Source organism: Pungitius pungitius, chromosome 13 (genome assembly GCF_949316345.1).
Source record: "Pungitius pungitius chromosome 13, fPunPun2.1, whole genome shotgun sequence".
In the NCBI taxonomy this organism is placed as follows: domain Eukaryota; kingdom Metazoa; phylum Chordata; class Actinopteri; order Perciformes; family Gasterosteidae; genus Pungitius; species Pungitius pungitius.
In genome coordinates this window covers 16,915,220-16,928,273 of record NC_084912.1, presented here as the reverse complement: position 1 = coordinate 16,928,273, position 13,054 = coordinate 16,915,220, and the positions used below count along the sequence as shown (strand labels likewise).

Here is a 13,054-nt window from a genome sequence, read left to right as displayed (position 1 = left end):
TACCCTTTTTCACAAGACACAGGAACACATACTTGGTTGTTAAAACTCTTTTATTTACCTTGAGGTACCAGCGATGCTAGAGATGGATTAGCCACACAAACATATTCCTACAAGTAAACTGTGTCGCTGACTGGCCGCCTGAGCACAAACTCCGTTAACAGATATCACCTGACATCAGCATACATGGTGGTGGCCATCTTCACTAGAGTAGAAGATTGGAATGGACTTTTCTTAGGTATTGAGTAAGGGCCACTAAGACGGCGAGAATGGACTTGCGTTCCCGCGAGAATAGACTCGGGAGTCCAGACTCGCAGGTTCGGGAGAATGGACATTTCCGCAATTGGAATAGTAGCTGACTTGATGACGTCAGCTGTTCTGTTTTTTGACTTTTTCATTTTAATTTAAAATTAGAAATTGTATATATAATATTGAGCACCAGATACATATAATCAGTCATAAAATAATTAGCTTTATCATTTTAGGAGGAGGATACGGTGGCCGAGAAGGTTCAGACAAATACAAAAGCAACAACACAACCGCAAATGCCACAACACAAAATACAAAAGGCACATCACAACCGCAAATGCCACAACACAACACGAAAATACAAAAGCCACATCACAACCGCAAATGCCGCAACGCAACACGAAAGCGAAAACGGAAGTAGCTGCCCACGGGAGCGAGCGTATTTTGGAGGAACGGAGCTGGAGGATGCCAGATCGTTTAAGAAGTAAGTGAAACATGATTCCTTGCGGCTACAGTTAAAGTAAGGAATCATGTTTCACTTACTTCTTAAACGATCTGGCATCCTCCAGCTCCGTTGTTACGTACCTACTGGTTTGGCTACGCGTGCGTGTTTGTTTGTTTTGCCCTGACAGCGGCAGATGTTGTCTGCCTCGGTCACCTGATCCGTCACACATTCGCAAACATATTTCTGAAAATGTTCAAAATGTATCCCATATCCAATGCAGCGATTATGATTGTATAAGTGAGCACTACATCACTGCCACGTATAAAGAAATAAATAAAAGAACATACGTTTATTAAAAGATCGCCACAACCTGGATTTGAACCCGCAGTCGAGCAAAATAGCAAAACTTTATAAGACGGCGGCGCTACGCCGTCGGCCAACCGAGCTGTCATATGCCGCTACTGATTTCACTACTTAACATGAAATTGCAAATCGTCAGTGGCAAGAACATCTTTTGGTTCAGGGTGAGCCAAGACAACTGGTTTTTGGTGGCGTAGCGTGAAATACATAGTTCTGTCAGGTTTTCTAGCACATTGCCCAAGTAGGATTACTCTCTTAATAACATCTAAACGCGTAGCCAAACCAGTAGGTTCAAAAACCAGTCGGCACGTAACAACGGAGCTGGAGGATGCCAGATCGTTTAAGAAGTAAGTGAAACATGATTCCTTACTTTAACTGTAGCCGCAAGGAATCATGTTTCACTTACTTCTTAAACGATCTGGCATCCTCCAGCTCCGTTCCTCCAAAATACGCTCGCTCCCGTGGGCAGCTACTTCCGTTTTCGCTTTCGTGTTGCGTTGCGGCTTTCGTGTTGTGTTGTGGCATTTGCGGTTGTGATGTGGCTTTTGTATTTGTCTGAACCTTCTCGGCCACCGTATCCTCCTCCTAAAATGATAAAGCTAATTATTTTATGACTGATTATATGTATCTGGTGCTCAATATTATATATACAATTTCTAATTTTAAATTAAAATGAAACAAAAGTCAAAAAACAGAACAGCTGACGTCATCAAGTCAGCTACTATTCCAATTGCGGAAATGTCCATTCTCCCGAACCTGCGAGTCTGGACTCCCGAGTCTATTCTCGCGGGAACGCAAGTCCATTCTCGCCGTCTTAGTGGCCCTTACTCAATACCTAAGAAAAGTCCATTCCAATTTTCTACTCTAGTGAAGATGGCCACCACCATGTATGCTGATGTCAGGTGATATCTGTTAACGGAGTTTGTGCTCAGGCGGCCAGTCAGCGACACAGTTTACTTGTAGGAATATGTTTGTGTGGCTAATCCATCTCTAGCATCGCTGGTACCTCAAGGTAAATAAAAGAGTTTTAACAACCAAGTATGTGTTCCTGTGTCTTGTGAAAAAGGGTAACAAGGGGTCACAGAGAACAGAAGGTAGCTCTATGAAACGGGGTCAGGCAAACGGTTTGCCCGACCAGGGCTTAGTAGTCACTGTGTTGCTCTGGCCGTATCAAGTGCCACGGGCATGGCATAAACATGCAGCGTCTCATTCCTCTCAGGGAACTAAGGTTACATACGTGACCGGAGACCTTCCCTATCAGGGAACTCGAGCTGCGTGAAAACGCTGTGGGAACGCCAATACCTACTCCGCCATATGAGCCCGTGACCATAGTGTTAAGTCAGGGCGCACATTCTGACGAGAGCACCTGCGTTCCAGGCGTGGAGTTAAGGTCAAACCTCACGAACGTGTGCGGAGAGGACCAGCCTGCCGCCATACAACCGTCGTGCAGCGACACTTTACCCGACAAGAGGGCTTTAGAAGCCGCCGTACCCCTGCTAGAATGGGCCCGGACAGCCAAAGGTGCGGGCTGACCGGCCGATTAATAGGTAAGTGAGATGGCCTCAACCACCCACTTGCTCATCCTCTGCTTAGACACCGGGCCCCCAGTGTTGGTGGTCCGAAACATACAAATAGATGTTCGGAACGTCTACATCTAGAGCCCTAACCGGGCAGAAGAGGTTCAGCTTCGCTTGGTCCGACGTCAGAAAAGGAGGAGGACAAAAGGTCTGCAGCACGGTGCCTAAGGAATGTAGCCGGGGGAAGGAAGTAGAAACGCCTTTACCATAACTGGTGCAAATTCCAAGCACGAAGGAGCCACCGAGCTATCCTGTATGGCTGCCGTGAGCGCAGACCCCCTTGATGATTGATGTATGAACGGACAAGAACATGCTGGTACATCAAGGCTGGGCGGAAGTGTTTCAATGCTCGAAACATTGCCAACATCTCTAGACAATTTATATGCCAGGACTGGTGGTGATGTTACCACAGCCTCCAGGCTGAGCGACCACTCATGATTAGGCTTGGGTATCGAGAATCGATTGGAATCGGGACTAGCTTTGCGATTTACCTGGAATCGTTCAAAAGTTTCAAATTCGATTCCTGGTTTCAATTTTCAGTCCGCCAGCGCCGACCGTAAAAAGAAACTGCTGAACACCAACGAAGAAGCGTCCACCAGAAGTGTTGGCATAACAGAGCGATCGAAGATGGATAGCGTGCGTCGGCGGTCCATCCAAAGTGTGGTTACACTTTTCGAAACCTCGGCAAAATGCAACATTTGCAGCAAATTTGTTTCATGCATAAGAGGGTGCATGTCAAATATGATTAAGCACCTCCGAGTGGAAGTAAATGTGTGCCCCGTCTTTGACGCGTTGCGCTGGCTCTTCCTCTGGCTCCAAGGGTTCGCCCATCAGTGGGAGCAAGGTAACGTTTAAGTACCTGCAGTATCATACACTCATGTGTAAATGTGTTTACACATGAGTGTATGATACTGCTCTTGAGGAAAGTGTACCCCTGTTAAAATATATTCATATTTTTAAGTTTTATAAGTTTTAAGTTCATAGTTTGATATTTATAGTGTAGTTGAAAACAGCCGTGTTAGAAATTCATAGTAAAGTTAATAAAAAGTTCATAGTTCATTAACATTGATGGAGAAGGTCAGACTTTTTCCTTCAGAAAGACCCTTGGTTAGCTAGCTCATTTAAAATATCTTAAACTTTTTTGACCCTGCCTCTTAAAAGAATCGAGAATCTCTGGGAACCGGAAATGTTCAAATTCAAACAATACCCAACCCTGCCCGTGAGGGAAGAGTCTGTCGTGAGTGTGACTCGACGACAGTCAGAGCCCGCAGGCACGGCCGTGTGACCTTGATCGGACGGTGCTGGTTTCCCCTCGGGGAGAACCCTTTGGCTCTGAGCCACCACTGCAACGGTGTCAAATACAGCAGGCCACACGGGATCACGCTGAATGCCGCTGCCAGCAGACCCAACAGTCTCTGAAACTGTTTGACAGTGAGTGACTGGCCTAGCTTGACTGCAGAGAGGATCGAAGCTACTCGAGCGGGAGACAAACGTGCCCGCATCATGGTCGAATCCCAGATCACGCCCAGGAATGTGGTCCTTTGCAGCGGGGACAGTACACTCTTCCTGGCGTTGAGTTTCAACCCCAGACGGTTGATGTGGGCGAGCACAACATCTCGATGTTGGACCGCCAGTTGCTCAGACGGAGCTAAAATCAACCAGTCGTCGATGTAGTTTAGAATGCGGATGCCCTGGAGACGGTGGTGATGGTGCCAGAGCTGCGTCCACGCATTTGGTAAACGTACAGGGCAAGAGGGCTAGGCCGAACGGAGGAACCCGGTACTGGTAAGCTTTGTCCGCAAAAGCGAACCTCAGGAACTTCTTGTGTTGTGGAAGGATGGATACATGAAAGTAAGCGTCCTTCGGATCTATCGTGATAAACCAGTCCTCGGACCTGATCTGTGACGCGATCTGTTTGAGTGTGAGAATGTTGAAGCGCGATTCAGCCGGTGTAGATCCCCCATCCTTATTTGGAACAATAAAGTACCGGCTGTAATAGCCTGACTCCCTGCAGGGAGATAGACAGGTGCCTCTGTGGCTACCAGGGCTCGGAAGGAGCGGCCCACCGAGACTTGGCTCTGCATGCCACCAAGGAGACGGCCAAGTCCACCGTGTGCCGTAGTTCTCGCACTACCTCAGGCGTTAACTCCTTCCCCTCGACCACAAGCAGCTCTACCTGATACGCTTGGACTAGCGCAATCATATGCAGGCAGGAAGCCGCCTGCCCTCCCGCCGAATAAGCTTTGCCCACCAGCGTAGAGGTAGTTGTCAAAAGATTGGTTGGGCACTGCCGGTGTCCTAAACGGCACAGCCGCGGGAGATAAATGGCTCGCCAGTACCTTTTCCGCGACCGGCATGCTCGCGTTATCGGCAGAAAAAAGGCAGAAACCGTTCATGCAACGTACTTGCTGTAGTAGACTCCTGCCTATCCGCCGGCCAGTCAATGCTGAGCCTCTCAACAGCTCCTCGGCCACGGGGGAATGAGGTGACCTGTCCTCAGCCTCCGCCGCCTCCATTCTAACCACATCCAGTTCCTCAGAGCTGGATGGCTGCGTGAGTGGTGCCTCATCCATGGTGAAAGAACCCGCCATGCATGCTTCCAACACCCGGTATGAGGCCCTGGATCCTGCGGCAAAAGGACGGGAAAGTGCCTCTGCCGTCCCGAACCCCCCCCGAGAGATCCACCTGCAACCCCCACAGGACAGCCGCCGCTCCACCTCAGCAAAAGAGAGACCCGAACCGCGGGGAGCGCGCCCGACGTGAGAGTCACATGCGCCATGAAAGGCGCTCGCAACCCCTACAGCCAACCCCCTCGAGGCCTAGCTGGGCATGCTCCAATCCCAGGCAGACCACACATAATTGGTGCGAGTCTCTCCCCATAATAAAACGGCTGCAGGGGAGAGCACACTGCACAAAGCGCTGATTGCTAGCCATCGTCAGAATTCCACACGCACTTGGCACAGAGATAAATGGGCTTGTGTTTCGGGGGTCTTTATAGCTTCCTGGTCCTGGCATCGCCCGCCTATGACGTACCAGCTCGCCATTGGATGGATTTCACACGTGCTTCATGGGGCGTTCCCACAGCGTTTTCCGGCAGCTCGAGTTCCTTGATAGGGATAGCCAGGGTTTAGACCCACAACCCTGTGGTACCCTACTTGGGGCGCCACGGTCACCCCATAGCAGATGCGCTGCAGCTTGCCCTTCTTACATTACATGTTATTTCGCCGACGCCTTTATCCAAAGCGACTTATATTGCATTATAACCCATGCGTTACATTTTAACTGGGGAGCAGTTAGGGGTTAGGTGTCTTGCTCAGGGACACTTCGACATGGCACATGGAGCAACTGGGATTCAAACCGCCAACATAGCGGCTCCCACACTACTCCATGTGCCATCATCACCTAGTGGGAGGGAACACAGTGATAGGCTGGGAGTAGGAGGTACCTTGAAGAAGCTGCCCTTCCTCTCCTGCCTGGGGGGTTGAGTCATGGTGCTGGTGGACATGGTGTTTCCTCTGTCTGTCTGCTAAACCGCCTGTGGACGAAAAGAGGCCATTAGAGCTTGACATGAAACCAAAAGAAATGTGAATCTACCCATTTATATATTTACATGTATCAAGACAGAAGAGGTTTAGATCTTTCCTGGGACACAAATTTGACTTTAACCATAAAATGAATAGAAATCAAAGCATTATCATTTGTTCATGAAGGTCCCATTGTCTGATGTCTGGTGGTTGGGGACCCCTGTCTCAGTCTATGGACCAATTGGTACCACACCACAGAAAAAAACTTTACCCCCTGATAATTGTTTTATTTTAAAGATTGTAGCTAGTTAGTGATCTACACTCAAAACTGATTCAAGCCCTTCTTAGATGTGACAAGTTTAAATGGTGTTTGCTTTAGTTGAATATATCTATTAAAGGATGAACATGTATAAATCAATAGCAGCAACGTAAAATGTTTCACTATTGAAATTTATTCAGGTTAAAACATGTATGTCAACTCAAACAATTTCAATAATTGAGGACTACCCTGTTAGCCAGGGGTGGGCATTGTACGGCCCGCGGGCCTCACTCGGCCCTTTGGCTGTCTGTGACCGCCCTGTTTGAGATTGAATAGAAAAGAAGATTTACTTTTTAATTTGCAATTTTACCTAAAGCTGCAGTGCTTTTATTTTGAAGTGTTTTATTATTGTAATGACACAAAACGCAAATCGAATACGCACGCATGAGTCACAACACACTTCAGCCCTTAAAAATGTTTGCTCATGGTATAAAAAGAAAAGTAGACATCGAAAACCTGCAGAAGTCTCATCTTCAAAAGCTCACCACAACAATTACCAAAGAATTCTCACTGTGTTCCCCACAAAACTGCGGTGTGGATTTATAAACACATTGTACTCATACAGATGTGAGCCTTACCCAGATGTTGTGATGGATTTGGTTACTGCAGCTGATGTGAGCCAGCTGTGCCAAGGCATGCTAACATCTCTGACATCTCCCTTCTTGGAAAGAAACATGTCAGAGGAAAACATCTTCCTAGTATTCTAATATTTCATGCTAATTTGTGGAGCTCGCAGTTCGATTCGCACCAAAAGGGAATGTGATCAGAGGAACTCCTGTTCCAATAATCAATCGATTAAAAAAGGTTTCTGCTGATTTTTGGGTCACTTTCTTCTGAAAGCCACAAATATGTGAATAGGTGATTAATGTAAGCAAGATTTTTATAGACCTCTGATGTAACGCAGGCTCCTCGGGGGTATAATCTGTTGAACTTAAAAGGCCTTATGTTATTTGCACTGAACATGTACTAATGTGACTGGGTGGTTAAAGAACAGCATTGCTTTCTTTGACACGGACAATGACAGCCCCAAACGATCACACACGTGTACACTTGTGCAGCTAAAAAGCCTGTGGAATTTGGGCTATGGGAAAAAAAGACTTTAGGAAAAAGGCTTGACTAGCTTTCCCTGTTTTCTTACTGACGTTCGTGTATGTACAGCAACAGTTTAATTTCCTGAAAAGCCACATTCCCCTTTTCATCCACACTGTAGTTGGGTCTCTGTTTCTGACTGACTGCAAAAACAAACAAGAACCCTGGGCTTTTTGGAGTGGCTTTGATTGGTGCAATGCTCGCGTGTGTGGGACTTTGTTTACAGTTCCTGGTAAACGGGAAGGCCCCTGTGGTTATCAGTCTAAGAAAAACAAAACAGGGGACTACCAGTTGTACAGTGATACCCTGAATGGCCACTGAGTCACTGGCCTGAAGAAAAAAAAAGGGCACCTTCAACCAGAATAACACAAATGTAGCCATGCAGCTCATTATGGATTTACACAGGGATTATACAAAATTTGACATTTAGTCTGCACTGCACGTGCTATAATGAAACTCAACTAGGACGCTGCTAACTAAGAAGACAAAATGGGGAAATGGGAAAATGAATCACGCCTGTGTGTGTGCTTGTCATTACAACCACCATCAGTTAACAGGCGCGACATAAACCTCCCAGCACTCTCTGAATGCATCTGTGAAAATAAGCTTACGCTAGGGCTGCAGATCACATGCGTAATCGTGACCTCAAACAGTCAAGAATTTGGTACTATCGAGTTCTGTTGTCTGTAGAAAAGCCAACACCTAAGTGACGATAACAATCAAGCCTCTAGAAAACCAAAGGGAAACACTGTGCTTTCATATCTGTGGTGTTTTAAGTGGCTGTGTGTTGAGAAACATTAGCAAGGCAATGCCTGATTCTGCAATCCAGACATGGCAGGAGGATCTGAGATGAATTACAACCTCCAACCCACTAGCCAAATTCCATTTACAACAGAGTAGAAACTTGGCCCCTGTGTTCTGGTATTAGCTGATGCTGGATAATCCCTATACTAACCTATAATTAACACACATTCATAGTTTAGTTTGCAATCTTACAAAATGAGCACTAATTTCGCCCCTCTTGGTCATGGTATAACCACAGATTCTGAATATTTTGTTTTGGTTCATTAAATAAAATTAAAAATGATTAACTTGTTGCTCTTCCACACCTTGACCCCAGGAGCAGGGACTTGCAAGGAAAGACAGAGGGACAGCTGGGTGGAGGCATCCAAAGAAATTGTCCCTACCACATGTACAAGACACCTGTTGTAGCATTTATACCCACTTTGCTTTCCACCTTCTTCCAATCAGTGACAGTATTTCCTCTGGCCTTGTGTGCTCAAATCTAAGCAAGATTGAAATAGATTCCACATGAACATTGCACATTACAACAAATAAAAAATTGTTTTAAATCGTTCGTTTAAAATTTGGACAGTTCAAGTTCTCAGCACACATTGCAAATAGGGCTTAATGTATCATGAGTGTTATATCCATTATGAAATCCAGTCCTCAATCAAATGTATTGTAGAATATCTAATTCTCACAGGGCATTTGTGCAATGGTGTCTGAGTTTGGTAAAGTTGGCAAGCTATTCACAGATTTTGACTTCCCGGTTCCAGAGCACGGCAGCAAAATGGACCCCTCTGTAACCACGGCTATGCCGCTTTGCAGATTGTCCCTAAAGATGAGCTTCATCAGGACGTTGTTCAATAAGGCCAAATAAATATTTGGATATTGATGCAATCATGATCATTTTGGATCTAGTTCTGTATATATGGATGCAAGTGTGGTGTGAATGAAGCCTACATATGTGACAGTATATCATGTGTGAAAATCCAATATGACATTTGAAAAAAAAAAAAAAAAAACAGAATACCTTGGAAGAGCAAAGAGAGGAAGGTTGGCTTTCAAACTGAAGCAGTCACACATACAACTGAGCTGCCGGACCAAACCTCCCTTCAGGAATTCCTGACTCTGGGTTTGAGGTAGACAACTAAGCTCTAAGCACATTAGCAGATTTCTAAGGAAATTGAACAACCAGGGCCTTGGACTTGTTAGATAATACTTTGGCCTTTACCTGCAAACATTCGAATTTGAAAAACTTAAGCCAGCCTGCACGTTATTTTGCAATATATACAAGGAATTACGGTCATGACATGCATGAACTGACTTCAAAACAAGAGCCGTTCCAGTGGATGTGATAGAACATGTCAAATTAATCAAAGGATTGGTCTGTATTTACATAATAATTTCACTTGTGGTTGATATGACACCACCTCATAGTGTCACTTGGGGATAACCAGGACATTCTGATGTATCATTTCAATATTATGGGGTCAGATCAGTGTCAATAATTGCAAATGCACATAGAACGACTCAAATACATTTCAATGCACACATAAGCAAATCACGATTTACATTTGTGGATGTCTATGCATTAATTTGTGGATTGCTCCACATGGGTGAATTTGATTGTGATGTGATTTTTTTAGGCTCGTCTTACGTCGCAAATCCACAAATGTGTTTTCTTCCAACATGGGCCTATCACATAAGCGCAGCTCCTCCCTCCTCACGAGCCTTGTAGCTCAGCTCACCCCCCCCCGGCAAACGTATTGTCCGGCGGTCCGTGCCACCCCCTCTCCCGTCTTGCGTAAAGATGTAAAATTACTAAATTATCACAAGATGTGTTAGATGACGTCCTACCACGCAAGTGGTTTTAAAACACCCGGTACAGTACACGCCAAAACTCAGTCACTAAATGTGTCTACTTAACTTAATTAGTTACACATTTGCAAATTTGACAACAGTTTTGTTCGATTATTTACGTGCCAAATCTAACAAGCTCTCGCTGAATAATATTAAATCAGTGTATTCACTACCCAACCTCCAACGGCTAAAAGCCTCTTCACGCATTACCATTCTGCGGATAAGTTAGTCTTCTTTGGGCTGGATAAACAGTGAGGTCGCGCACAGGTGATCGCTTGGACAACAGTCTCGTTATTGAAGCGGCAATAATAAGATAATAAAAAGTGGGAGTTTAACTTCCTCGAGAGACAGAGAGCTAACTTGAGATTAGAAGCGAAAGGCGACACACCACGGCTTCAGCGGAGCAGGATTCGAACACAAAGGGTTGTTCACTTCAGTCTACTTGCCTGCTAAGTTCGGAGTATTTTCCCGGTCTGGCGACAGGAAACTCCGCTGCTTCGACGAGTGGCTGACCGTGTAGATGACATTATAGCTCCATTTCCGTGACCATTTGCTCGTTGTATGCTCTGATAATGAAGTACTGCTTATACCTTCAAGTTAGGCGAAAGAAGTGCAAGTCCTGTAACGGCGGTCGTCTCCATGATCCATACGGTGTTCGCAGCTGGTTAAGTTGTCTGGTGTAAAGCACGCCACAAGAATGACCTACTTCCGCTAAGGCTTCTCAAAATAAAGCGATTTGACACCCGGTTAAATAAGTAATCAATTAACAATATAAAGAATTCATGTTTGTATCCGAGCTGGGGGGTATTGCACAAAAGTAGAAGAAATAAATCCAGGATAATTGAAAAAGTGCAGCTTGACTTGCTCGTCGTGGCTTAATCGGTTGCATGTTTTCCGAACCGGGCTGAGAAGGGGGATCTATATGGAAATATATCTGTCATCGGGTTTTGAAAGAAAAAGGTGATTGAATTTCTAGCACTGAATATTTACGCATTGAAATTATGTATCTGAATTTTTTTCAATGTTAAAATATTCAACCGCAAAGAATTCGACCTCAAGGAAAAGCAATCGATTCTCAATGCAACTTCGGCTTGTCGGTAGCATGGTGACCAGATTGTACCCATGTCCAATAATAATGGGGCTTTAACTCTCCTTTATGCCATCAGTGTGGCCACATAAGAAATACATAAGAACATAATGCTCACCCTGAACCAAAACGTTTCCTTGCCACTGACGATATACAATTTTATGACAAGTCTACAAATCAGCAGTTCATCTTACAAGCTCAGTTGGCTGACGGCGTACCGCAGCCGCCCTACGACAATTCTATTTTGCTCCACACGGTTCGAATCAAGGTTGTGGAAAACTTTTAATAAATGTTCTTTTATGTATTTCTTCATACGTGGCAGTGATGTAGTGCTCATTTATACAATCGTAATCGCTGCAATGGATATGGGATGCATTTAACATTTTCAGTCAGGTTTGCAAACGTGTGACGACACAAGTGACGGAGGCAGACAAACACGCACGCGTAGCTAAACCAGTAGGCACGTAACACAGTCACTGAAAATGGGTTCTCGTTTCAGACTTTATGAGCAAATACAGGATCCCTTTGTGTTCATATCTAAAGCCTCGCATTAAGACGTACATGCCTTTATTTAAGATGCTGCGCTATTTGCAGGTCGCCGTGTTGTGCCAGATCCTCAATAAAGTTTACCCATGTTCATGAAGACTCATTTAACGTTACGTGGACCATGAATGCCGCTTAATACCCAACTGAGATCGGCTTGTGCCGCTCAGAAAAAGGATCCTTCCACCGCTTGTCCTAACAGCTTGTCGAATGATCTCAGCATCATTAAATTAATTCAATTTCCATTTAGTTCATGTCCAATACAAAAATGTCAGCTGTATTATGGAATTTTACAGATACAAACCACACTGATGGCATAAAGAAGAGTTAAAGCTATTATTGGACATGGCTACAATCCGGTTACCATGCTGCTGACAAGTCAAAGTCGTATTGGGTGCTCGCTCATTTTACTTGACGCACGATCTTGAATCTAGAATTGATTGCTCTTCCTTGAGGTCCCAGATGTTGTGGTTGAATTTTCTGCAGTATTTTAATGGTGAAAAACATTCCAATGCATAAATATTCAGTGCTAGATATTCAATCACCTTTTTCTTTCAAAACCCAATCACAGATTTACTTCCATAGATCCAAGTCGATTCAGGTGTACGTAGCTGGGATAATTGCGCGTCCACAGCATCCATCACAGATTTACTGATGCAAAAATGGAGAACATTAAATTAAAACATTTCAAGTTTAAACCAATTCTCCCTTAAATGGGGCAGGCGGAAATGTGTTAGCTGACTCTCAGTGTCCAACTTTCGCCCAAAATCTTATCTGCCGCTTCAGTCTCACCTCAAAATGCATGACATTGGTGATAAATTTCAGTCTGGTTTCAGGTCTAGACACAGCACCGAATCAGCATTACTGGAGGGTCCATAACGACATTCTAGGAGCCCTAGATAGTAAAAACTCTGTTGTTTTGGTGTTATTGGACCTGACCGCTGCATTTGACACCGTGGATCATGCCACCCTCATCTCCTGTCTTCAACATGTTGTCGGTCTCCAGTTAGCGGTGCTAAATTGGTTCTCCTCATATCTCAAACAGAACTTTTTCGGTAATGCTCAATGACTTATACTCCTTTATCCGGTGTGACTCAAGAATTCATTCTTGGTCCTATCTCTACATCTTCTGTCGAAAACTCAAGACACACCTTTTTAGACTCTACCTTGACTAATACACTAACAAATGATGGCACTTTTCTATAACATGCTTATTTG

General features: G+C 44.8%; 1 protein-coding gene across 2 annotated transcripts in view; it reads right to left on the bottom strand.

The window, feature by feature from the left end:
* Window positions 1–10,896, bottom strand: part of rin2a (Ras and Rab interactor 2a) — a 38,422-nt gene extending 27,526 nt beyond the window's left edge. The window contains exons 1-2 of one of the 2 annotated variants that reach the window (XM_037465786.2): window positions 10,653–10,896; window positions 6,074–6,163 (exon numbers count right to left, since the gene is read on the bottom strand). In XM_037465786.2, coding sequence (XP_037321683.2) covers window positions 6,074–6,133 — 60 coding nt within the window. In that variant the 5' untranslated portion in view covers window positions 6,134–6,163; window positions 10,653–10,896. Of the gene's footprint in view, window positions 1–6,073; window positions 6,164–7,049; window positions 7,250–10,652 lie in introns of those variants that run through there. The other variant, XM_062566523.1, reaches the window with a different exon arrangement.
* Window positions 10,897–13,054: the final 2,158 nt, after the last annotated feature.